We start from the raw sequence: 25,517 nt of genomic DNA, 5'->3' as shown, positions 1-25,517 counted from the left end.
TAGCTTATTCGTTTGGGGCTTCACTATGCCCCTTCCCACAATATATCCCAGGTACCTAGCCTCTGCTAGCCCTATGGCACATTTAGCGGGATTAGCAGTGAGGCCAGCCTGCCTTAAGGTGCGCAGTACTGCCTCAACTTTCTCCAAGTGGGTTCCCCAGTCTGGCGTATGGATGACGACATCATCTAGGTATGCAGCTGCATAACTAGTATGGGGGCGCAGCAGCTTATCCATGAGGTGCTGGAATGTGGCTGGGGCCCCATGTAGCCCAAAAGGGAGGACGGTGTACTGGAATAGCCCATCCGGGGTGGAGAATGCTGTCTTTTCTTTAGCTTCTTTGGTCAGAGGAATCTGCCAGTACCCTTTTGTCAGATCCAGTGTAATCAAGAATTGGGCACTATCCAGTCGGTCAACCAGTTCGTCGATGCGTGGTGTGGGGTGTGCATCAAACTGGGATATTTCATTCAGTCAGCGAAAGTCATTACAGAATCTCATGGTACCGTCAGGTTTAGTCACTAAAACAATTGGACTGGACCACTGACTGTAAGATTCTTCAATAACCCCTAATTCTAACATTTTCTTTACTTCAGCCTTGATTTCTTCTTTTTTTTTGGCTGCTGGGATTCGGTAGGGTCTCAATGTTACCTTGGCTCCGGAGATCGTGCGGATGTGGTGATAGGTCTCAGTCGTCCGCCCTGGTTTTGTAGAGAACACATCTTGGTTGCGATTAATCATGTCGGCTGCCTCGATCTTTCGGATCGGCGTCAAGTCGGATGATCTCCTCACTTGCTCGTGTAAGTTATCCTCCTGGGGAAGGGTCTCCTGCATGACTAAGCATGCCTCTCAATCGTGCCAAGATTTTAGAAGATTGATGTGGTAAATTTGCTCCAATTTCCGGCGGCCTGGCTGTCGCACCTTATAGTTCACCTCTGCCACGGCTTCAGTTACTTCGTAGGATCCCTGCCACTGGGCCAACAATTTACTTTCTGCTGCGGGCACCAGTACTATCACCCGATCCCCTGGTTGGAACCGTCGAACCTTCGCTTGGTGGTTATAATGGGTTCGTTGGGTCTCCTGTGCTCTCTCCAAGTGTTCCCGTACAATGGGTGTAACTTGGGCTATCCGATCTCTCATCTGCAATACATGCTCAACTATGTTCCTTCTGGGATTTGGCTCCTCTTCCCAGGCTTCTCTGGCTATATCCAATATGCCCCAAGGGTGGCGCCCATATAGTAGTTTGAATGCAGAGAAACCCGTGGCGGCTTGCGGAACCTCCCAGATGGCGAACATGAGGTAAGGCAATAGGGTATCCCAATCTTTCCCATCCCGGCTCACCACTTTCCTGATCATGGCCTTGAGGGTCCTATTGAACCTTTCCACAAGACCATCTGTTTGCGGGTGGTATACAGAGGTCCGTAGGGCTTGTACATGGAGCAATGAACAGAGATCTTTCATCAGCTTGGACACGAAAGATGTCCCTTGATCAGTCAGTATCTCCTTGGATAGCCCAACCCGGGCAAAGATCTGTACTAGCTCCTTAGCTATTGTCTTGGAAGCTGTGTTGCCTAGGGGAACAGCTTCTGGGTACCGGGTTGCATAGTCCAGTACAACAAGCACATGTTGGTGGCCCCGAGCTGTCTTCTCTAGGGGCCCTCGCAGATCCATGGCTATCCGTTCGAAAGGAACCTCTATTATTGGAAGAGGTATCAAAGGAGCCCGCAAGTGTGGGCGAGTGCTATGTAACTGACACTCCGGACAAGAGGTGCAGTATTGCCGGACATCTTCATGTACTCCTGGCCAGAAGAACCTCTGCAGGATCCGTGCCTGGGTTTTCTCTACCCCTAGGTGTCCTCCAAACAGGTGACTGTGGGCGAGACTCAGTATGGCTTCTTGATGTTTTCATGGCACCAGAAGTTGTTGTATCTCTTGCTCCTGCATTTGCACCATGCGGTACAGGAGATATTTCTTCACTATCAAGTAAGGTCCGGGACCCCGGACCTTCCCATCCACGGGTATCCCATCGATCTCTACCGCCTCTTTCCTGGCGTTATCATATCTGGGGTCCTCCGCCTGGTCCCGCCCAAAAGTCTCTCTCCAAGGACTAACCTGCCCAAGCTCCCAGGGGCCGGCTTCTGCTTCTTCCAACAGCTCGCCGCCGTCATGGCTGGGGGCAGCCTCTGGCTCACCTTCTGTTGTGGAAGTTTCTCTGTTGGCTGCTCACGTCCATCTGCCTACTAGGGAGGTCTTCTGGCCCTGTGTCAGGATCCGGGTTCCCAAGGCCTTCACGGCCTTCCTCTCTTTTTTTGTCTTCCTGGTCTTTCGGGGGGCTGAGAACAGATCCTGAGAAATCTCAGCGAACATCGGGGGTTGACATTCCCCCAGTGAGGAGTCGCTGTCCTCAGGGTTCCCACCTCCCTCCAGCCTCTCTGGGGGGAGTAAATTATCAAACCCTGGATAGTCCCTCCCAATGACTACAGGATATGGGAGTTTAGGAACTACGCCCACGGTCACCTCAATGGGGTTTCCCTGAACCTCTGTCTCCACTGGGATGGTGGGGTAATGGCTCACGGTCCTGTGCACGCATGTCATTGCTACGCGTTTGGCTTGTAGCAGCTGACTACTTTTTACCAGCTTACCCCATATGAGGGTGATAGCACTCCCAGAGTCCGCAAGTGCTGTAGTCTCTGCTCCATTTATCCTCACTGGCCTGGTGTAATTATGCAGGGCTAATGCGACCCCCGCGAGGTGGATAAGGGAGCATGGGACCTCCCAATCCCCCAAGTTACATTGCATAGGCTCCTCGGTGCTGGGACACTGTGCTGCTATGTGTCCCCACTCCCCACATGCATAACATCTATAATTGCTTTTAATCACTCCCCTATCCTGGGGACTAGGGGGTTTAGTCCTGGGGTTCCCCCCACTCAGGCCATTCCCTTCCTTCTGGGGTCCCTGCTGGTTTTCGTCACCCCCCCCCCCCCCTTCTTCCACCTAGGACTCCCCGGGGGTTTGGCTGCCCAACCTTCCAGGGTTGGGGTCAGGTGCTTGCTTCGAAAGGGGCCTTCCTTGGGTAGTCGGGTCAGTTCCCTGGCTGTCATCCATCTTTCTACCAGTGTGATCATCTCATTGTACGTGGACGGATTGTTCTGGCCTACCCATTTGCGGAGATCTGGCGGCAGTCCCCGCATGTAATGGTCTATGACCAGGGTCTCCAAAATTTCCTCCGGCCTGCACACCTCGGGTTGTAACCACTTCTGCGTGAGGTGTATGAAGTCGAATAGCTGGGACCTCGGGGGATTGTTCTCCTGGTATTTCCACTCATGGAACCTCTGGGCCCTTACCGCTGCCGTTACCCCTGATCGTACTAGGATCTCTGCCTTCAGACAGGTATAGTCAGTGGCATCCGTGGCAGGCAAGTCAAAGTAGGCCTTCTGGGCCTCTCCACACAAAAAAGGGGCGAGAATGCTGGCCCACTGCTCCTCGGGCCACGCCTCATGCTGAGCAGTCCTTTTGAATGAGAGGAGATAGGCCTCTACGTCATCTCCTGACGTCATCTTTGGCAGACAACCAGTGGCCCTCAGGGTTCGCGTCCCGTCGGACCCCCGGGCCTGAGTGGTGAGGATCTTCAGCTGGTCCACCACCTCTCTCAAGAGGACATGATCTTGGTCGCCTGGCTCATCAATAATTGATTGGTTTCCTGCTGTAGCCTCATAGACTCCTGTTATGCCATTGCCTGAACCCAGGTGGCCTCCTGCTGGGCTGCTGTGGCTTGTACCAGAGCTCTTACCACCTCCTCCATTGTGGTACAAAGCAAACAAACCAAACCAAACCAAAAAAAAAAATCCAAAACCCCAGTGCACTTTTTTTTTTTTAAAACCTCTTTCTTCTGCCACTCTGTGAACGAAATCCCACTGCTGATACCAGTTGTGACAAAGCTCCTTGCCTCCGTGGGTTCCGTGTTTCCTGGCGGATTTCGCTAGCCTCAGAGGCTCACTGTGACCCTCCACATAACCCTTCTCTCTCTAGAGACAAGGGTCACAGTCTACTGAGCCATTTTCATCATAAGCCAGTGAGAGAGGTGAGGAGAAGTTACCCTTCCTTGCACAGTCTCTGTTGTCTCCCAGTCTCAGTGATACATCAGGGTGCAAAGGTTGGGGGGGGGGGGAGCCCGGGCTCACCCTCTACTCCGGGCTCCAGCCCAGGGACCCTATTAGTATCAGCTATGGTAGCTGACCTTTTAGAAACATGACGTACAATTCCCTGGGTTACTTCCCCCCCACCGCAGCCCTCACTTCCTCAAGCTCCACTTCACCCTTACCTCAGGGCCTCCTTCCTTGTGCCTGATATGGTGTGTACTACTCAGTTCCTCCCACAGCTCCTGACATGCACACCCACCTGACTAACTGGGAGGCTTTTAACTAGTTTCAGCCAGCCCCTGATTGGCTTCAGGTGTCCCAATCAACCTAGCATTCTCCCTGCCTTCTGGAAAGTTCTTAATTGGCCCCAGGTGTCTTAATTGACCTGGAGCAGCTGCCATTTCACATATCCTGGTACCAGGGATTTGTTTAGCCTGGAGCTAATATATCTATCTCCTGCTACTTTTCTATAGCCATCTGGCCTTGGCCCGCCGCACTATGTTCTAAAGAATTCAGTGCAGTCCTTGGGATTGAAGGATGGAAGTTGTAATGCACAGTCTCAGAATCGATAATATGAATCAGTCAAGGATACTGAAGACCTGTTCATCTTTGTTACCTTCTGGTCTCTTCAAAGCTTCCTTGGCCAGAAGGTAACAAAGATTAACAAGGATGATCCAGTAGAATTTCTCCCCACATCTTGAGATCATATACAACACAATTCCTGGCTCCAGACTTTTCACCGCAGCACCTTGCTAACTTTTCTGAAAGGGAGAAATTGAACAAGTGGGCTGAATGTGAGAGAACTTTAGGACTGTATCTAATGAACATCCTGAACAAAGATGCATGTTAGCTCACTATCAATGGCTGTGGTTCATGTGAATTTCTGCTAGGACTGAATTCTAAGGCAAGTGCTGCCCTACCCGCTCTGTGCTCTGCTCCAAGTACAATGAAAGTCTGAATGGCTCTCTTCTTTCCCCAGTCACCTGAAGTCACTGTAATTACTTATATCCCTAACACTTAAAATTAATAATAGAGATGGGTCCGAGTAAAAACCATGGCTCAACATGCAAACGGGTACAACTCTGCAGCTCTGGGCCATCTTTAGTTATTCACTATGACTTCTGAAGTCCATTTACAGTTGAATAGACCTTGACTGTTTTGTGAAAAGTAATTTAAGATTCTCAAGGAAATTGTTGATAGCCCAATAAATCTTGCACAGTACATCCATTCACTGCAAATCCATTTTATCTTTAGTGACATGGTATAGGTGTTACTCCTGTCCTTTCTTTCATTTGTTTAAGTTTTCACTGGGCATGAAAATTAGTGTCAGTTTAAAGGGGGCGGGGGAGAAAAGAGTAATCTCAAGCACTGTCATATGTCTAGGATTACTTTGAGTGATCCCGTCAAGTGTTTACAACATCCCTGATAAACTCCATTAATGAAAAATCTCTGTAAAGAACAAATAATCTCAAGAGGAAGTTTCTAAATAAGTGCATTTCAATTATACAAGAGAATGGAGAAGCTAATAAATCCGGGAAATCCAAATGAAAGGCGATTTTATATAAGATCATAGATTATTGTATCAACTGCAATATACCTAAGTGACCTTTTCTTCCTCAGAAGCAGCTAAATGCAAGCAGTTACTGAATTTTAACAAATGCAGATAGCTTGGAAAGACATGAAAATACATCTTAACAAACAACTGAAACTCTTAGTATGCTTATTTTTGTGCAGTTTTATAAAATACAGAAAAACCTATGATAGTGTAAGATCCACTAAGAGAGCTCAAGTTACACAAAAATAAAACTCCTAAGCATAAAGGAGATCATTGCAAACTGACGCTGGTTTTCTGTATTCTACAGTTTGCATGCACGTTGCTATTATGCAAAACGTCTTTCATCCTTGAACATTCCCAGTCTTCAAGTATTTGGGTGAAATGTTGCTGTTAATGATCAGCATGGATGTTTTTATCTTTAGCTGGATAATAAATATCTTTATTGTATGCCTGAATTGTGGCTAGAACCAAATTTTGGCTAAAAGTTATTTCTTTTGCACATTATTCTTTTTCTAAATGTTATAGGATGGAATGTGCCAACTATCCAACCATTCAATTGTTCGTATGGCCAGTATTTCTTTCCCCACATATTTAAAGGTTTGTGTGCCATTTGCCTAGTTATTTCAAAATCCCCTTTGCTAACTTCAAAAATTTAAGCCACTTGTGCTGCAAACACACACATTTGTCTCTTTCCTCATGCTACATGTTACACATGTGCGTTTCTATTTGCAGGATTGTTATCGCAGAGTAGAAATTAATAAAATGGCAGTAGTATACTAAAATCAAAATCTTGCAAAACTTAAATAAAAGGTAAACTTGCAGCAAATATCAAAAATCAAATTCTGCAAACCCTTGGTCATGAAAACAATTCCTCTTGTGCAAAATTCTACTGAGAGCCCAACCATAGATTTCTTATGGGAGTAAGAGTTGCTTTTAAGCAAGTATGTACAGATGCTGGGCCTTACTCACTTTAAATTTCACAAACTACTTTGCCAAATAGCTCCTTGTGGACACTACTTCCACTGGTTTTCCTTTTGCCTATAATATACTTAAATACTACTTTTTCCTCTTGATTTTCTTAGCTTGTTACATTTTTCTTCTTTTTTTTTCTTTTAACTTTGGCCTCACAAGTTTTGATTGGGTACTGTTAATTGCTCAGTGGCTTCCCTGTTCTTCACATAGGATTGCCACCTCCGAGGTGCAAGAAACCCCAGGACATCCAGAATGATCCTGAGCCTACAAAACTGAACAGTTGGCAGTGTGTACAGGGTGCCCTTCAGTTTTTCTAGGATAGCTACCTCAAAAGAGGGACAATCTTGGAAAACCTGGACAAGTGACAGCTCTTATCTTCCCATGTGGAAACCCTTCTTTATGTTCTATATATAGCTGGACACAGTCTTACCACTGTATTAGAAGCATAGAAGGTCAGGGTTGGAAGGGACCTCAGGAGGTCATCTAGTCCAACCCCCTGCTTGAAGCAGGACCAATCCCCAATTTTTGCCCCAGATCCCTAAATGGCCCCCTCAAGGATTGAACTCACAACCCTGGGTTTGGCAGGCCAATGCTCAAACCACTGAGCTATCCCTCCCCCCCCCATTAGGTTAATTGAAGGAAATATCTTCGTTTGTGTACCATTACAAATGTGTATGCCTGGGAAACAAGTGACCTGAGCACAAATCAGATTCTATATCTGTCCAAAAAGCGTGACTAAATGGATGTCTGCAAATCTGAATTCTCTGCCAATGGTATTTTTCTGAAGTCGATACCAGCATTATATTCAGGAAAAAAATAGCATTAGGAGAGAATTCAGATTTGCAGACATCCATTGAGTCACACTTTTTAGCTATGTATAGAATTGGAGGCATGTTCAGATCACTTGTTTCCCACGCATATGCATTTTTAATGGTGTCTAAAGCAAGGCTTACTTCAGTGAACACTGGAATTAAAAGTATGATGGTGCTTGCCATACACTAATCTTGACAGAATTAGTATTCTAATCTGTTTAAAACTCTCTGGTAGCAACACAAGCTGCATCCGATGGTGAAGTTCCTCTAAAAAAACGTTAAACAGGAGTGGCAGTATTTTAAAGAAGCAAGGTGGGTGATTTGAACATGGAGAACAAGAGTTACTTATGCACTGTCATAGAATCGGTATGGCAAACATACCAGATGTATCACTGCGCTTTCTGACAGGAGTGTGTCTATTAGAGGTACATTCTTTTTGTGCAATGAAATTGTCTGCCACCAGGGTAAAGCTTGCTTATACAGGAGACCGCTTTCTTGGGGCTGGTCCAAGATTGTGGCAGGATCAACAAAGCACCAAAAAACTTTGCCACCTTCCGTTCCAGGTGGAAGAAGCACTTTTCTACTTGGCCTTTACTAATAAAAACACATAGCACCTCAGCACACTGTGCATACATTTTAAAAAAAAAAATGTATTCCACACAGATTTTCTCTGTGGATAAAGGAAGATGGGTAGGAGGAAAGAACCACATACAATAGATGCTAGTTATTTTGTTTACTGCACTATTGGAAGGCATTCTGTGTTTAAACCTGTAGGCATATGGGTAGGATTGTAGTAACACACACTAGTATGTAAACTGTAGGGAACAATTCTGCATTTTCTTCATTGGCAGAGGATTTGTAGTTCTGTTCAATCTCTAACTATTGAGGACTCAATTGCCTATGCATGGGAGTGAGGAGGTGTAAGGAAATCCCTTTCTCCTCTTTGTGGGCTACCTGTATCATTAGCACCTACATGGGGAAAGAGGGAGAGCAGCCAACATTGGGCTGCTAATTCTTCTCCAATGCAGGTGCAAGAGAAGTGCATATTGTGCATGAAGTGCATATTGGAGCCAGCGCAAAATGGGAAGTAAGCTGCAGCAGCAAAAAGGTGTGGAATTGCAGTGTGGTTTCTGCCCTGTTCCTGGGGCAGTGCAACTGTATGCTGCCCCTTACTTGACTTGGACTGTAGGGTTAGAATGGCGATTTGATTTTGTGTGGACAGAAGAAGCATGTATTTAGGTATATTAGATGTGCCAGTGTAACTAACTATGTCTATATTTTGCTTTTGTAGATTTGTTCGTACTGTGTTACCCTTTTCTCAGGAGTTTCAGAGAGATAAGCAACCTAATGCACAGCCCCAATATCTCCATGGATCGAAGGTTAGATTTTACTACCCTATATTTGTGGTTTGTATATACTTGATGACAGAACTTTTCTGAAAAATGTTACAGTACAGAAATGATTGGTTATGAAATTTACCCTTAATTTGCTTAAGTATTTAGTGTATATGCTTCTTGAGGATATTTTAAATCTAATTTGCTCTTGGATTTTGAGTGAAAGGTGCAGTGATATTTGCAAGACCGTGTAAACTTTGTGGTTTGATGTTTGGCTGTATCTAATGTTGTTAAAAATTAGTTCTCATGTCAAACTTAGATTGCGCAATTCTCCACAGTAGCAGAGGAGAACTGAACAGAAAATGAGCTGTAGAATTTTTGTCAACCACAGAGAGAGGGAACATGAGCCCATACTGAGAGTAGCTGCTGCTTCTTTGCAATTCCTGTGGTGGTGGTTATAAAGTGAAATGAAACAAATAGGAAAAGCTGCCCTTTGACTGTAATCAGACTTTAAAATAAACATAAGGACTCTCTCTCAAAATCTCAGACATTAAACTGTTTAAAAAAAACCTCTGCATTTCTATGGTATCTACATTTCAAGGATCTGGAAAGTTGCTTTACCAACACTAATCAACTCAGCTTTCCAGCAACCCTGTTGGATAGATTAGAATTGTCCTCCTTATTTTACAGATCAGCTAACAGAAACGGGTAGAGGATGATGGCTTTATGCAAGGTTACAACAGTGAGTGTGTAGCACTCCTGACTCCTCGTCCTGTGCCTTAAGCATGAGACAGCATCTGATACCCAAAATGCCTCATCCTGCAAATGCTTATGTGTATGCACATAACTTTAAGTGAGTAGTTTTATTTACTTTAATAGAACTACTCACATGCTGAACTCTGTAATATTGTATATTGGGGGTATAAAATCCTTTCTCATCCCTGAAAGCTTGGGAATTAATTACCCGTTCTTAGCAATAAACATTTTATTACTGGTCACAAAGTTATCTTACTTCTTTAATATCCAGCTACAGTACTTTAACGTATCACAAGAGCAGTAAATTCCCAACTTGACACTTCCATTATAACTCCATGAAGTCACATTTCCTTTTATTTGTTTGATTTTTAGACTGACACTCATTTTGTGTTTTGCTTATGGAATGTGTATGTATAGGAATTAATACGAAGCTTGTATTAAATGGATGGTGAGAAAGAAGTAATTCCTAAATTTAGTAGTGTAAAAAAAAACCTGAGTCTCTATTCTTCTTGCAGCAGCATCGCTAGCTTTTTAAAAAACACTTTACAAAATAAACTTCACTTCCTAGATCCTGATTGTGACGGAATCCTTCGGGGTGCCGCCTGGAACTGGGGTACCACTGAGCCTGCCTGACCCACCAGCCTGGATTCCCTTTTAAACTGTATTGCTATGCAGCCTGCCAAGCCTTCTCACAGGCTTCAGACTGCACTTTACCAGCACACATACAGGTAGAGACACACCCAGCTGCAGCTGTACACACAGATGCTGAGATCAGCTCTGCATGGGAAGGCTCAGCTAAGGAACTGCCCAGTACTCAAGTGCACACCCCCTTGAGTGTGAACCCAAAATTATACTGTCTTGCGCTGCACAGAGAACTATACAACGTAAGCTCATGAAATTCACCTCCTCCCTCAGTGTGGAGGGGAATATACACAGCTTTCTATCCCAAGTTATGATTTCCACACACACTGGTTTTAGACAAAACAAAAGCAAGTTTATTAACTTCAAAAGATAGGTTTTAAGTGATTATAAGAGATAGCAAACAGTTCAAATTACCTAGTAATTACAGTTCAAATTACAGTTCAGGTTACCTAGTAAATAAAACAAATATACAATCTAAGCTTAATATACTAAAGAAATTGGTTATAAATAGCAAATTCTCACCCTAAATGTTGTTTTAAGCAGATTGCAGATTCTTGAAGGCAAGATGCATTTGCTTGCAGCTTAAAACTCCTGATATTTCTTTCACAGGCTACCCTCTTGCCTGGGCTCAGCCCTTCTCTCCTAGTCCAGTCTTTTTGTTTTCAGGTATTTCCAGCAGTCCTTTTTCTTGGGCGGGGAGTCAATGAAGAACCAACCTTGATGGTGTCACTCCCCTGCCTTAAATAGTTTTTGCATATGGTGGGAATCCTTTGTCTCCCAGTGTGATTCCCACCCCACCACCCGATCAGTGGAAAAACACTAGTATCATCATGGAGTCCAGTACCAGGTGACTTGGTCACATGTCCCTGCAGCCATAACTCAGAGGCTGTTTCCAGCATCCCCAGGAAGGCTCCCTAGTGGGAGATTAGCATCTTCAAAGACCTATTGTTCCCCCTAATGGCCTTTCCCAACCTGCCATCTGGAATGATTGCATTCTGTCCAGTGGGCGTTCCCGAGGTGTAAACACATGTGTAAAAGATGCATAGATAATATTCCTAACTTCAGATACAAAAATGATACACGCATAGAAATAGGATAATCATAGTCAGTAAATCATAACCTTTCCAATGATATCTCACATGACCCATATTGCATAAAACCCATCTTAGTTATGTCATAATCATATAATAACCATATCTCTATGAAGAATATGGGATGTAGTGTCACACTGATATCCTAAAAAGTTCATGGGAAGGAATGGGTGGTAATTTTTCTGAACACCCTGTCCCCCATCCCAGCCCATAGTTTTGGAATAACAGTGCCTTAACAAGTCACTAGAAAGTATTTTAAATAGAGGAGATGAATTATCACTCTAATTTTGCAGCATTTTTCAAGTAAGAAGAGAGACAAAGTGCAAGCTTTATGTGAAGAATATTTCTCATTTCATGGTACAGTTAGATGGGTATTAATCCAGAAGAGGTTGCAAATCTTATGTATTGCATTTAGAATTATAACTGATTCAGTGAGCCACCTAGGTATGTTTCATTCTTGTGTGGTTACTTTTCATTATCTAATTATACTTAGCATATCTCGTTTTCAGAGTACTGTATACACATAAATTAATTATAGCACCACCACTCTTAGGTGTTGTCAGGATTATAATATCAATTTTTACAGATGGAGGAAACTGAGACAGATTGATTTAAGTGATTTGTCCAGGCTTATATAGCTAAGTATAGACAGAGAAATTACAACTCTGAAATGCTAAACTTGCAGTCCCAAGGTAATGATTGCTAATGTAAAATGTGTGCTTCTAAAACATGAAGGAAAAATGAGAATTTAATCTTTCTTTATACGGAAAATTTAAAAGTTGAACTGAGTGTTGCCACAAGTAGTGATTTTAATTAGACTATTCACTTCCAAGCAGTTATTGAACAGTGTGTTGCGGGAAAGTAGAACTCTACATCACGTTAGGTTTATTATATTCTTTACTCCTTCTTTGAATGATGGTCCCAATATGTATGCCTGTTGTGTGTTTCCTGCAGCAGAGAACTTCACTATTGAATTTAAAATATTTGATGTATGATGGTGGTAGGGCATTTGGGGTCCAGGAAAAAAATATCTGCAATCTTTTTGGATTATTGTGCAAGATTCTGAATGCTCTGCTGGAGATGAACTTTCATAGATTTACAGATTCCAAGGCTAAACTTGTTTACCTGGAAGATTAACCTGTTGCAGAACCCTTTCAAAATAAAATGCCCTCCATCTGCAAATAATGGAGCCAACTGAGAAGTGAGAACAGATCATGCCATTGAGTTCCCCTTTTTTATCATCCAGCACTCCCAACCACATTCTCTTCTTTAACTTCTCACAGCTCTGCAATAAAAGAGGTATTAACTCCCACTGTGACTGCTGATAAGATTAGCAACCCATCCTTCAGTCAGCAAAGTATTTTAAAAATAAGTTTAAAAACCCATAACAAAACACCCCACCTTTTTTGATTTGGGAGATTTTCTGATAAGAAATGAACACACACACTTCAGGTTGTGTATGCTCTCCTGTCATGCTCTTCTGGTTAACTGGTCAGTTCCTACAGCAGGATCAGGGACACCTGATTTTATGTACCTACAGGCCCCTGCTTTCACATCAGTAATGAGATATAGGCCAATGGATATTGTGAACTGCTCCTCCTGACTGGCATTGGGAATAGAACAGTCAGCTAGAAAAAAACCTAACTGCAAAATGACTGTCTTTATGTCGGCAAGAATGTTTGAGAGCATGCAGAATGATGTCTCTTGATTTCATTCAAGAGTCAAATAGCCTTATGGGACATACTGCCATCAGGTTATGGAGAGATGGCTCTGGAGGAGGAGGAAACATTGGATGGCCATATAAAATATTGTATAACTCCCAAATGGGAGAATATTACCTTAAGAATCATGATTAGCTTTATCTGATTATGAAGCATAGAATTCTTATGGAGGATATATAGACCAGCCACTACAGAGGCTACTTTTGGCTTAGAGAGGATTTACTAATACTTAAACAGTTAATATACAGTTAGGTCTTCAGAGCTCTGTGTGTATATCATCTAATTTATTTTGTAGAGGAAAAATATTCCATCATTCAAATTAAAGACATAGGGTGAAATCTTGGCCTCATTAAAGTCAATGGCAAAACTCTCACTGACTTAATCGAGGCAGGATTTCACTCATGATGTATACTTGTCTTTGATGAGAAACCATTAATCGACAAGTAGAGCATTCTGAGTGTCTCTTCTTCCATCTGTAACCTCGCCTCTTTTTTTCTGTTAATGTCAGTTAAGTGTTATGCAAATAACCATAGGAACACGAAGCGTATTTTGATAACAGTTTGGTAGGAGGCTTTGGTGTCTTAGGGGAGTGGAGATAGTACAATGAGCTTTTCACCTCTAAACCACTTAGTACTTAACACACACACAAAAAAAGCATGGCCGTCTGGCTGTTCTATTGATTTAATATAAACCACTGTAGTTTCAATTCAGTTCCTAGTGGACACAGGTCAATATTAATTTGCACTAGTTGGTTCTTATTAGCAGTCTCAGTAGTTACTCTAAATATATACCTTCTCATTTAATCGAAGGGCAAACTGCCAAAACACAAGACCACCACAGTGAACCTGAGATGGTAGAGAGATTATCTGACTGCAGATTCTCACAGGTTAGAAAGCCAAATCAATCAATATGGCTCAGAGCAGAACATTATGAATTTTCTAATTCTATATAGGGTGACCCAGGGTGAAACTTTCAAAAGCTCCTATGTCGCGTTTTCAAAACTGACTTAAGCATTTAGGCTTAACAGTCTGTTCCATGGTGTATTTAGCTGTGAGGCTGAGTACCTTTCCCAAATCGGAAGAGCTCTGTGTAGCTCAAAAGCTTGTCTCTTTCACCAACAGAAGTTCATCCAATACCTCACCCGTATTAGAATCATAGAATATCAGGGTTGGAAGGGACCTCAGAAAGTCATCTAGTCCAACCCCCTGCTCAAAGCTTGTCTCTTGAAGTCCTTAATTCCTGTTGAAAAACACTGCGACTTAGGCTTTTAAATGCCTACATTTTTTGTCATTGCTGTGTGTACAGGGCTGTAATAAGTAAAAGCCTGAAGTAATACAAAGATTTTATCACAGTTGAAAATTGCAAATAATATAATACTTCTATAGCAGTTTCTATCAAGGATCTCAGTGTGGCATACTAACATCAATGAATTGACCCTCTCTAAATCTTTGGGAATTTTGTTGAGTCCCTGTCACAGGGCAGCTGTCCTTTATGGGGAATTAGGGCCTTGTCTGCCTGAGACAGCCCTACCTGGGGATTATTACCTGCCTCAGGTGGCTAATTCGTAACCAAGCAGCTGGATCTAATAAAGGTTATCCAAGCTCAATTAGAGGGAAACTCCAAAGGGAGACAGGATGCTCCTGTGGAGAGGAGCTCCCAGAAGAGGCCTGAGCAAGAGGGCTGGGTAAGGAGCCTAGAGGATGAGTTCTCTGGGGAACCCACCAGAATGGGGAGTCTGTCTGGAGAGGAGGGCTGCAGTCAGCAGGCATCTAAGAGGGTCTGGTCTCAGCCAGAGGTCTCCAAGATGCTGCCCTGGCAAAGATCAGCTGCTGTCCTAGAGAAGAGTTGCAGTGGTTGGACCTCCCTGGAGCTCTGAATCCAGAGAAGGGTCTTACTCCAGTAGGAGCAGTAGGCCTAACCGCAGGGGCAGAGACAATCTTGGGGAAAGAGCCTGGATGGAAACAAGCCCTTGACTCAGGTCGGGGACAGAAGGGCTAGGAACGACTTAGTCACCCAAATGAGATGCTGGAGTGAAAGTTTTGTTTATATTCTGTTTTGGCTTTTCTGTTAAGAAATGAAACCCTCCACAGGGAGGTGCTCTTTAGCATCGGGAAAATCTAGTAAGGGCTCACCTGTAATCCTATGCCTCCCTGCAAGGGGGCACACCAGTCAGCCTGGAATGATGACAGTCCCCATGTCACAAATTAGGAAACTGAAGTACAGAGAAGTTAGTAACTTTGCAAAGTCATGCTGTAAGCCATTGGCAGAGCTGGGCACAGAGCCAGGTCTCTGATCTCATGGACTTATGTCATAACCACAGGATAATCTTTCCTCCCTATATGAGTCTCTCTGCTCTGAATTAATTTAACTAGAACAAGTATTTCATCATAGTTCATAAAAAGAAGCATGCAGTAGTTTATTTCTCTGCATTCGTTTTGGAGATAAAACTGCAGGGACAACTTCAGTTTCTGAGCAGACTTTATTTCAGTTGCTAGTGTTTGCTTTGGGTAATTATCTCCATTTGAAACACAAGTAAATTTTCAACATCGGACACAGTTTATTTAAAAGACAAAAGGACAACACAATCAACTGAAAAAAAAAAGTATGTGACATTATTTAACATTTACAGACCAGGAATAAAGGTTAATTTAGTACAGCAATATAATTTTGAGCATATTCCTATGAAAGGAGAGTCACCATCCATTTGGCACACAATTATGTTGTGTTATCTCCCAACGGCAAAGCGAATGGAGCAAATTTGTTTTCTGATTGTGCCAGCTATGATTTCCATCTGTATGACTACCTTAGCACTAAGGAAACTGAAGTATCAGTCACAGAATGGTTGATACACTTCAGGAGTGGAGTAGCTGGAAAAGCCACACTGCCTGCTGTGAAGTGTTTAAGTGGCTGCTACATTATCAGACCTGTCTGTAATAGACCACCTTGGCTTCCAGAAAGCCATTAGAATTGAAGGCAATGGCTATGCTAACAGTTGCCCTTCTTTGTCTGCTGGAATAGATCAAGCTGGCTAAGTGAATGTTGAGTTTAAATATACATTCTTTTAGTATCAGTTTAAAATAAATGCATAAAATCACAGTATATCGTACAGCCACACACACACACCATATTATACAATAACACTAAAATATATCAATTTAGAAGGAAGAAATATGTGCTTAATAGATTGAAAACTGTGGAATGTGATGAATGTGTAAAAACACTGGATGTATCATTCTTCCAGGGTGCCCACATTTCCAGTTCAAGGACAGTGTTGACAAGATCTTCAGGACAACTGTAGTTGCATGTAAATTTCCATAATCTCAAAAATACATGTACTCAGTCATAGTCTAGCTGCTTTTACTCTTGGTACATTAACAGAAATTGGTGGCTGGATAAAAACCTGCCATTCTGTTCTGTTCTCCCCCTTCAGTTTAGGGAAAGAGCAATCATGAGTCATGGTTTTGGGTCTCATGATCTCCCCTTTCAATGCTGTGCAATGAGCACTTCCCTCTTATAGCTGCAGCTTTAAGCATTAAACTGCAGCATTAAGCGTTGAATCGCTTAACATCTCATGGTGGTGTAACTAGAGTGCCTCTTGCTGGTGTCACCATCCTGAGTGCATTTTTAAATTGGGTGAAATAGGAATCCTTTTTTTCGAATATCAATGAATTTAGCTGGTGTCCTACAACTAGAACTTGTTTTGAATGGAACTGTCAAGTACAACGTACAGCAATGAACTGTGCAGTTTCAGAAGCAACCTGATTTCTGAATAATGTGGATAAAAAACGTGACAGGCCATTATAGATGTAGTCATTTAATACAGGGCATTCGAGCTGCCTGCAGCATGAGAATACCGGTCTCAGTATGCAATTTTCAGTTTGGTTTATTATTTAATAATAATTCTCCCTTTGTCCTTTTCATTCATTTATTTATTTTGGTTTACTGTTTTAGAATAAACCTTATTCTCTGCCTCCAAAACAAAAATCAAGAATACCCTTTGATTTCTATGCTATATGCTTGATAATATTTTCTTAATCAAATCAAGAGAATACTTAGTTGTAAACCTTAATATTGAGACCCTCCCAGCTGTGCATGTGATGGTGGGAGGATCAGTTGTGGTTAAGAATGCTGATAAGAGTGCATCAGCAATAATTAAACACTGCAAATGCAAACTGTAAAAGGTATAGAACTCTGCAGGTTAAAATATTTCACACATGGTGCACAGTTAATCTGTGCAGTGGTGTTTACCAATTAAAATGGCCCAACTGTCATCGGCACTAATTCCTGGCTTTTAGAAGTTTGCATGGTAGGCTCCTTAGAAGTTAAGGGATTTTCTATTATGGTAGCCAGTTGGATACCTTCTGCATTCTTACCCTCAACACTTTGGACTAATCTGCCTTGCTTGTTAAACTGCTCTGGGGTGTGTGACTTGTTTATTGTCCAAGCCTCCCCCTTGTCCTGTTCTGAGTTCATGTTTTGTCCTTCTACACGTTCTCGTCTCTTGCGGTACCATATATGCAGGCAACCGTAAAGGAGGATCCCGGCAATGATGAGAAGCAGAATACTGCTAGTTAGCCAGATACCCAGGGCCAGATCTTTTTTTTTGTTGCTTGCAGATGCTGGATCTTCTTCTAATGTGTGAAAAATTCTGCACTGGTCACTGGAGGGGTTTGCAGATTGGCAGGTTACACACAATATGTAGGTGGTTAGTGGAGTTAGGTTTTCTATGACAAATGAAGACCGACTAGCAGGCACTCGCTCTTCTTTCTGAAAATTTTTTCTTGAATAACCTGACAGCATGTTGTTCCTGTTGGGATGATACATAATACTGTAAAAGCTGTCATCACAAATGGCCATGGGTGGCCAAATTACCATTGCTGTGCTTCCTGTTACATTTTGTATTGTTACTCCCATTGTGATGCCACTCAATATTTTTTCACAACTGTCTCCCCACAAGAAAGGAAGATTATAGTTGCAGTTCCAGAAAAATAAGGAGATGTCCCAGAAGCTTCACCACGGAGAAGAACTATGTGGCTCTTAAACATTAGTGTTCTGTAATTTAGAAAAGTAATTTATTAGGAAACAGTGCTTTTAATTTTTCTATGGGCATTTTAAAATGAAGTAATCTGATCAGTCTGAATCTATAAGCAAAGAGAATCTTTGGCACTTGCATTTGTTTGAAAAATGAATCATAGAGTATTTTCAAACCTTTCCAGTTGCAGAAATGTTTGGTACTATTGTGTAAATCACTGAATATTTCAATCCTAAGGAATCTGCAGTCAGACAATACACCAGTGGGAGTGAAATTACCCATCATTTAAAAACCTCTGTTTATTAAGAGGGAAACTTTCAAAAGAGGCATAATGAGCATAAAGCACTAAACTCCCACAGACTTCCAGTGGGTGTTGGGTGCCTAACTCCCCTTTGTGCCTTTTGAAAATCTTCTCCTGACTCGGTTGCCATGTAAAAACTAAACAGTCAGAATTTTTAATGGACACATGAGGTAGTACGCATGTCTGTTGACATGTGAGATCATGGAACAATTTTTCTGTTAATTGCATACATTTTAAATATCTTTAACAGAAAAGGGAGCATGATATTCAACATTGCTTATCACTTCGATAGTATAGAGTCACAGAGGCTTAAATATTGAGCACTATTGGAGAGCTGACCTTAAAAACTTCTAAGGAGATTCCACCACCTTCCTAGGTAACGCATTCCAGTGTTTCACCACCCTCCTAGTGAAAAAGTTTTTCCTAATATCCAACCTAAACCTCCCCCACTGCATCTTGAGACTATTACTCCTCATTCTGTCATCTGCTACCACTGAGAACAGTCTAGATCCATCCTCTTTGGAACCCCCTTTCAGGTAGTTGAAAGCAGCTATCAAATCCCCCCTCATTCTTCTCTTCCGCAGACTAAACAATCCCAGTTCCCTCAGCCTCTCCTCATAAGTCATGTGTTCCAGTCCCCTAATCATTTTTGTTGCCCTCCGCTGGATGTTTTCCAATTTTTCCACATCCTTCTTGTAGTGTGGGGCCCAAACCTGGACACAGTACTCCAGATGAGGCCTCACCAATGTTGAATAGAGGGGAACGATCACGTCCCTCGATCTGCTGGCAATGCCCCTACCTATACATCCCAAAATGCCATTGGCCTTCTTGGCAACAAGGGCACACTGTTGACTCATATCCAGCTTCTTGTCCACTGTAACCTCTAGGTCCTTTTCTGCAGAACTGCTGCCGAGCCATTCGGTCCCTAGTCTGTAGCGGTGCATGGGATTCTTCCGTCCTAAGTGCAGGACTCTGCACTTGTCCTTGCTGAACCTCATCAGATTTCTTTTGGCCCAATCCTCTAATTTGTCTAGGGCCTTCTGTATCCTCACATCTCCTGGCTGCAGTGTAGACACATACTAAGCACTTAAGTGTTTTTGAAATATTTATGGTAAATTACTAGCCTAAATGACTTCAGCAATGATTATGAAATAAAAGATTAGTGATTTCACTACAGTGTGAACATATTATTTCATATTGTGGATGTAATGTATTCTGTCTCCTGTCTAAATAACAATTTAGTATTGGAAAATTTTTCTGAGAATGGAAGCTTATAAAATTCTGACATAGCAGATATTCTGAAGTTTATGTGAGGTAGTACACATGTCTGTCTACCTTTCTTTTTTTTTTAAGTTGGAAAAACCACTGGAAAAATTATCCATCTGAGGATCACATTAAAATAACTGTACCTTATGCACCATTTTCAATGAAGCACTATAGTCCTTAAAAAAAACAAAACTGCTACTCATATGTGGGAACATATTTCTCAGAATTCTCAGTTGCAGTTTGTGTATTTTGCTTATTTGTGAAGAATATAAGGCATATGCTCATCTACAATACAACAATAAACATATTTTTAAAATATAAATGCCAACACACCCATCTAAATTATATAGGCAGTTCTACAAAATAACAAAAACAAAACAACCCACCCCTCAAGAATGTAGGTGCCCTTCTTTCTAACCACCATAAAATACAGGCAATGAAACAGCTGCATCAATTTCAAAGAAATGAGTTTGCCATTGAATAAACTCATTGGATAAACAGATGGGGGCACACCACAGACTAAAGTGGTTTTTATAATACTAAACTTGGCCATCCATCTTAAGTCTCTTAGGTATCTATACGGTGGTCTACACTATAATATCAGAGCATCTAGTTGCTCTTGAGTCCCATATCAAGTTTTAGTTAAAAAGATCCTAGTTAATTACATTTTAAGTAAAAAGATTTTTTTTAAATATTGCCTGATCATATTTAGAATCCATCATCTCATTCTCAGAGCTATTTGAGTAGAATTTTGGTTTTTTATTTTTTTAAAATGTAATCACAATGTTTTGTTTTCTTAGCAAGCATTAATTACATTTTACTATTTAGAAGTAACGTACATAACATTATATCCTAATGTTTGAAAAATTAACTTAGTATTTTATTCATTATAAAATCTTTACTGACCTTCACTTCCTGAAATAAATCCTTAGAATAAGATTTTCAGATGGAGAGATTGCAAAACTGAAAAATGAGATTTTCTGTGTCCTTTTGTGTAGGTGATTTCCTTCATGATCTGTACTTGCCAGTTTTCTCTCTCAGATTCTCTGGACTAAATTCTAGTTGCTTGACACTTGCAATTCTATTCTCCAGGGATGCTGGTGACACTGTTTCTTTCTCTTCTACTTAAATTCGTACATGAACACATCTTGTCTAAGTAGCCTGTTGCCTAGGTTTTTAAAGAACATGCAGGAAAAAAGACATACATTCTCTCACTCGCTACCTCTTGGACAATATAGTGTATGAGCACTCCAGTTACATGCTGCTCTGTATGTACCTAGGCTTGCTTCAGTGATGCTGTCAGTGAATAAGGCTAGCACTTCTGTGACATCGGCAGAACAGGAGGTTTGGTTGGTTTTTTTTGTTTGTTTGTTTTGTTTTTTGGGGTTTTTTTTAGTGAAAGGATGTGGGGGAAGCAATAACTTAAAAAAGGCAAGCTTCTCCCAGTGATTAATGAGAACTTTGCTGTTTCAGGTTTCTGCTTTAGTCTTTTTGTATTCCTCTGCAATACTTTTTATTATTTTTTTTTAATAATCCCTTGTCACAGTTTTATAATGCGCCACTAATCCAGCATTTACTGGTGGATTGTTCCAAGCTGCTTTACATGTTTGATGTAAAATGTCCAAATATTCATGGGGAAATATGGTATTTTTGTAGGCTGGCTATTTCTGATTCTTCTGCCTGGTTTTTTGAAGAATATTTTAGTGCCTGCTTTTTCATAACTGTTCTCTTCCTTGGAGTATGCAGCTGTACCCTTTCTCCTTACTCTAAACATCTGTAGAACAATAAAATACTGTATAATTTGATAAAGGAAAATCGTCTCTACACTGGGATATTCTGTAGCGCAGATATTTTTGTTACTCAAAGTCTACAAAGTTATAAACCCCAAGAACAAATGAATGCAACAATTAAAACCATTACTGTGAAATATAAAGCTTCTGCATTTAGGGATAATTTTTTTTTATAGTATCCAGTATACTGAAGCATTCATCTGTGTTTGGTTTTTAAAGTCTGTTTAATGTTTTATGAAACGTTTGGGAAAATTAACTCTGTACTTCATCAGTATCAAAAGGCAACAAACTTGTAGACTAAGGTTGCTCCATTACAGACCTGTCTATTATCAGTTAAAGACCTAAATAGAAAAGAGATAAAGGATATTCCATCAGCTATTCTCTTACTTGAATGTTTATTGAGTCATCTGCTGTCATACATTATTTTAGCAATCATAAATAGTGTACCTATTCTTGCAAGGACACAGCAAATCAAGAAAATAGCCCAGGAACCAAGCTGCTGCGGCAAGCCAGCTACACTTGAAATAAGAGCATAAATCAGGAATAGCATGGTTTGTAAAATTAAATATTTTTCAAGCATTCATCAAGCTTTACCAGTACCACTCCCATTTGATTTCCCAGTCCCTACTTCTGCATGTGTTTGTGCAGTTTTGCATTTAATACTTAGTTGTAGTTTTGGGCTCTCTGCCAGTCAGTGTTAATTTAGAATTCAGTATTTCAATCAGCTGTGATCTAATAACAGGATTTTTAGCTTCTTCCAGAGCAGTGTCCTGTACGGATTCTGATAATCTTCCAAACATCTGTTGCAGTTTGAGTTCACAAAAAGAATGGCTAAATAATTTGAGAAAATATCCTCGCCCCATCATTATAAATATGCAATCTGTAACAGGTGTCAATAGTTGTAATTTAAAATATGATAGAGGGACATATTTCACTGTGTAGTCTGTTCACTCTAGCGGAGACAGCTCCCTGAGCAGAAGAAATGTGATAACATTAAAAATAAGGTGAAGTGAAACTTCTGGATCTCCAGAGTACAAAAATACTTGGTTGGTTGTAACTCCTTTTCTGTAATAGTTAGCTGAAATAATGTTAACTTGTTGGATATTTTCTGTGCATATTTTATAATATTAAATACAAAGTTGCTCAGTTAAAATCAGAGTCTGGAAATGGGAAAGTTAAGGTTCCAACACCAACATTTAACTTGGCCATGTTATGTCTTATATGTTTTATAGCGTATACATTTACAACAGCTGCACGTTTTTAAATGCTGACAGGTAACTGCTTTTCTTTAGTAGACAGTTGTTCAAAAGTTGGTGGAAGCCAGCTTCCTGCTTATTAGTTTAGTTCCCAAGTGGCCTCACTGTATAGCCACAGAGAGCATATTACAAAAATCTAGTCTTGACTGGCAAGGGCATGAATAACTGTGGTGGGCTTCATATCGGAGAGAGGTCACGCTCTTCTCCCTAGGTGCGCTCTTGGAACATGTCTGCATTATGAGGACTATACCTGCACAGCTATGGCATTATAGCTATGCCAACATAACCCCGTAGTGTAGATGCAGCCTACCCCAACAGAAGGGGTTGTCTGTTGGTATAGCAACACTACCTCCCTAGGCGATAAGAGCGTCTATACTCAAGGTGAGGTCCACATAGCTACAATGCTCACGGGCATGGATTTTTCACACCCTGGAGCAACATAGCTATTCCAACCAAAATTATAAGTGTATACCAGACCTTGGTCACAGCTGCTTTCTGAGCAGCCCAAGATTTAATAGAACAACTAGCTTGCACTCATGTCTTACAAGCAGTGAATACTGAGGAGAAGCAAAGCGGATCCAACAGAACCTGCAGAAACAAAAGATGGGCAAGCTCCTGTGAAAGAAGGAACCAATATAATCTCTGCCACTTCCTATGATTGCTTTTCTCCATGCTACAAATATTACCCCTCTCATATAAGTGGAGTTTGAAAGCAAGCTCTCATCCGAGCCCCAATGTGAGTTAGAAATCATCTTCCAGATTCTCAGAGGGTATAAGTCTACATAGTTATATTGACTGAGGTGAAAAAAACACTGATCAAGAACAACTAAGGATCTTGCCTTGTATATTGATTGACAGAATTTCTGTCAGCCTGTGTCACATGTCCATTTATAGATACTATGAGCTCAAATGAGAACCTTTATCAATTAGTTGTAGTGATCACTAAGTTTAGAAATCTGGTTTTACTTACTCGAGCCTTCAGAACGTTACATGAGACAACATAAAATGGAAACTGTAACAGTTTCTATTGATTTTTTTCCCCCCAAATGTTCTGTAAGTGAAACTACAGTACCAGGATATGCTCCAGTTATGTTTGGTAATCTAGATCAGTGGCTCTCAGCCTTTCCAGGCGACTGTATCCCTTTCAGGTGTCTGATTTGTCTTGTGTACCCAAGTTTCACCTCACTTAAAAACTACTTGCTTACAAAATCAGACATAAAAATACGCAAGTGTCACAGCACACTGTTACTGAAAAATTGCTTATGTTCTCATTTTAACCATATAATTATAAAATAAATAAATTGGAATATAAGTATTGTACTTACATTTCAGTGTATAGTATATAGAGCAGTATACATTTCAGTTTGTATTGTCTTCGCTAGTGCTTTTTATGTAGCCTGTTGTAAAACTGAGCAAATGTCTAGATGAGTTGATGTACCCCCTGGAAGATCCCTGCATAGCTGCACAGTTACGTGTACTCCTGGTTGAGAACCACTGAGATATTAGCTTGAGCCACTTTTCTGCCCTTTTAACATGGTGTAGTCACAAAATTGAAGGAGGAATTATAGTGGTAGTATAAATAGTAAGTGGAAGATGTCCAGTCATCAACAATTAGCGTTTATTACATTCAGCTTATTAAGGAACATTTTAGTCAGTCATGTCTTCTGTTTTAAAAGGAAGCTTTGAAACTCATGTTATATATTAGAGCTAAAGAGGCAAAGTTCTGTCTGAATTCTGTATAATTTAATATCTTAAAAATAGGACTGTCAAATGATTAAAACTATGATTAATCACAACTATTTTTTTAATCACACTGTTAAATAATAATAGACTACCAATTTAAATTCAGCATGGAAGCACATCCTCTGGAATGGTGGTTGAAGTATGATGGGGCATATGAATGTTTTAGCATATCTGGCATGTAAATATTTTGCAACCCTGGCTACAACAGTGCCATGCAGACACCTGTACTCACTTTCAGGAGGCATTGTAAACAAGAAGTGGGCACCATTATCTCCCGTAAATGTAAACAAACTTGTTTGCCTTAGCAATTGACTGAACAAGAAGTAGGACTGAGTGGACTTGTAGGCGCTAACATTTTACATTGTTTTGTTTTTGAATGCAGTTGTGTAAAACAAAATAATTCTACATTTGGAGATTTCACTTCAGAACTTGTATGAGGTGAACTGAAAAATACAATTTATTTTGTTTATCTTTTTTACAGTGCAAATTATTGATAATAAAAATAATATAAAACAAGAACTGTACAGTTTGTATTCTCTGTTATAATTGAAATAATTATATTTGAAAATATAGAAAAACATTCAAAAATATTTATAATAAATTGGTATTCTGTTGTTGTTTAACCGTGCTATTAAAACTGTGATTAATTGTGACTGTTTTTTAGTCTAGTTTATTTGTTTAGCATTAATCGCATGAGTTAACTGTGATTAATTGACAGCCCTACATAAAAATATTGCACAAAAAGTAATGTACATTGTATCCAATGAGAGATTTCTATGACAGTGCAGGAAATTGAGTTATTTTTGTTAATACTATTTTTTTTCTCCCATCAGGCTTTGAATTTGACATATTCCAGCATTTATAGCAACTACAGGAACTTTGTTGGTCCCCCTCACTTTAAAGTCATTTGCAGGCTCCTTGGGTACCAGGGCATCGCTGTGGTAATGGAGGAATTACTGAAGGTGGTCAAAAGCCTGGTATGTTAACAGATTCTCTCTCTCTTTCTCCCCCCCGCCCCACCCCCTGACTGCTTCTAATGGAGGGGAAATGTTTTATGTGCAGTGGAAAGTACATCTAAATATAAGTATGATGCATTTAGCCTATTAAACGCGT

The 25,517-nt window shown here is 40.9% G+C and overlaps 2 protein-coding genes across 9 annotated transcripts in view; one reads left to right on the top strand and one right to left on the bottom strand.

The window, feature by feature from the left end:
* CYFIP1 (cytoplasmic FMR1 interacting protein 1) overlaps positions 1–25,517 on the top strand; it is a 136,007-nt gene that overhangs the window by 79,995 nt on the left and 30,495 nt on the right. For all 8 annotated transcript variants that reach the window (XM_037898860.2, XM_037898868.2, XM_037898845.2 and 5 more), the window contains 2 exons: positions 8,764–8,851; positions 25,238–25,381. In XM_037898860.2, the coding sequence (XP_037754788.1) occupies positions 8,764–8,851; positions 25,238–25,381 (232 nt within the window). The remainder of the gene's footprint in view (positions 1–8,763; positions 8,852–25,237; positions 25,382–25,517) is intronic.
* Positions 11,158–18,067, bottom strand: LOC119566312 (fibronectin type III domain-containing protein 9-like). Its single transcript, XM_037898914.2, has one exon. It carries the CDS (start codon positions 17,928–17,930, stop codon positions 17,268–17,270), a length of 663 nt encoding a protein of 220 aa, XP_037754842.1. The 5' UTR covers positions 17,931–18,067; the 3' UTR covers positions 11,158–17,267.

This window comes from Chelonia mydas, chromosome 1, assembly GCF_015237465.2.
Source record: "Chelonia mydas isolate rCheMyd1 chromosome 1, rCheMyd1.pri.v2, whole genome shotgun sequence".
NCBI lineage: Eukaryota > Metazoa > Chordata > Testudines > Cheloniidae > Chelonia > Chelonia mydas.
The sequence above is the reverse complement of the archived record's forward strand: the minus strand, read 5'-3'. Positions and strand labels throughout refer to the sequence as shown.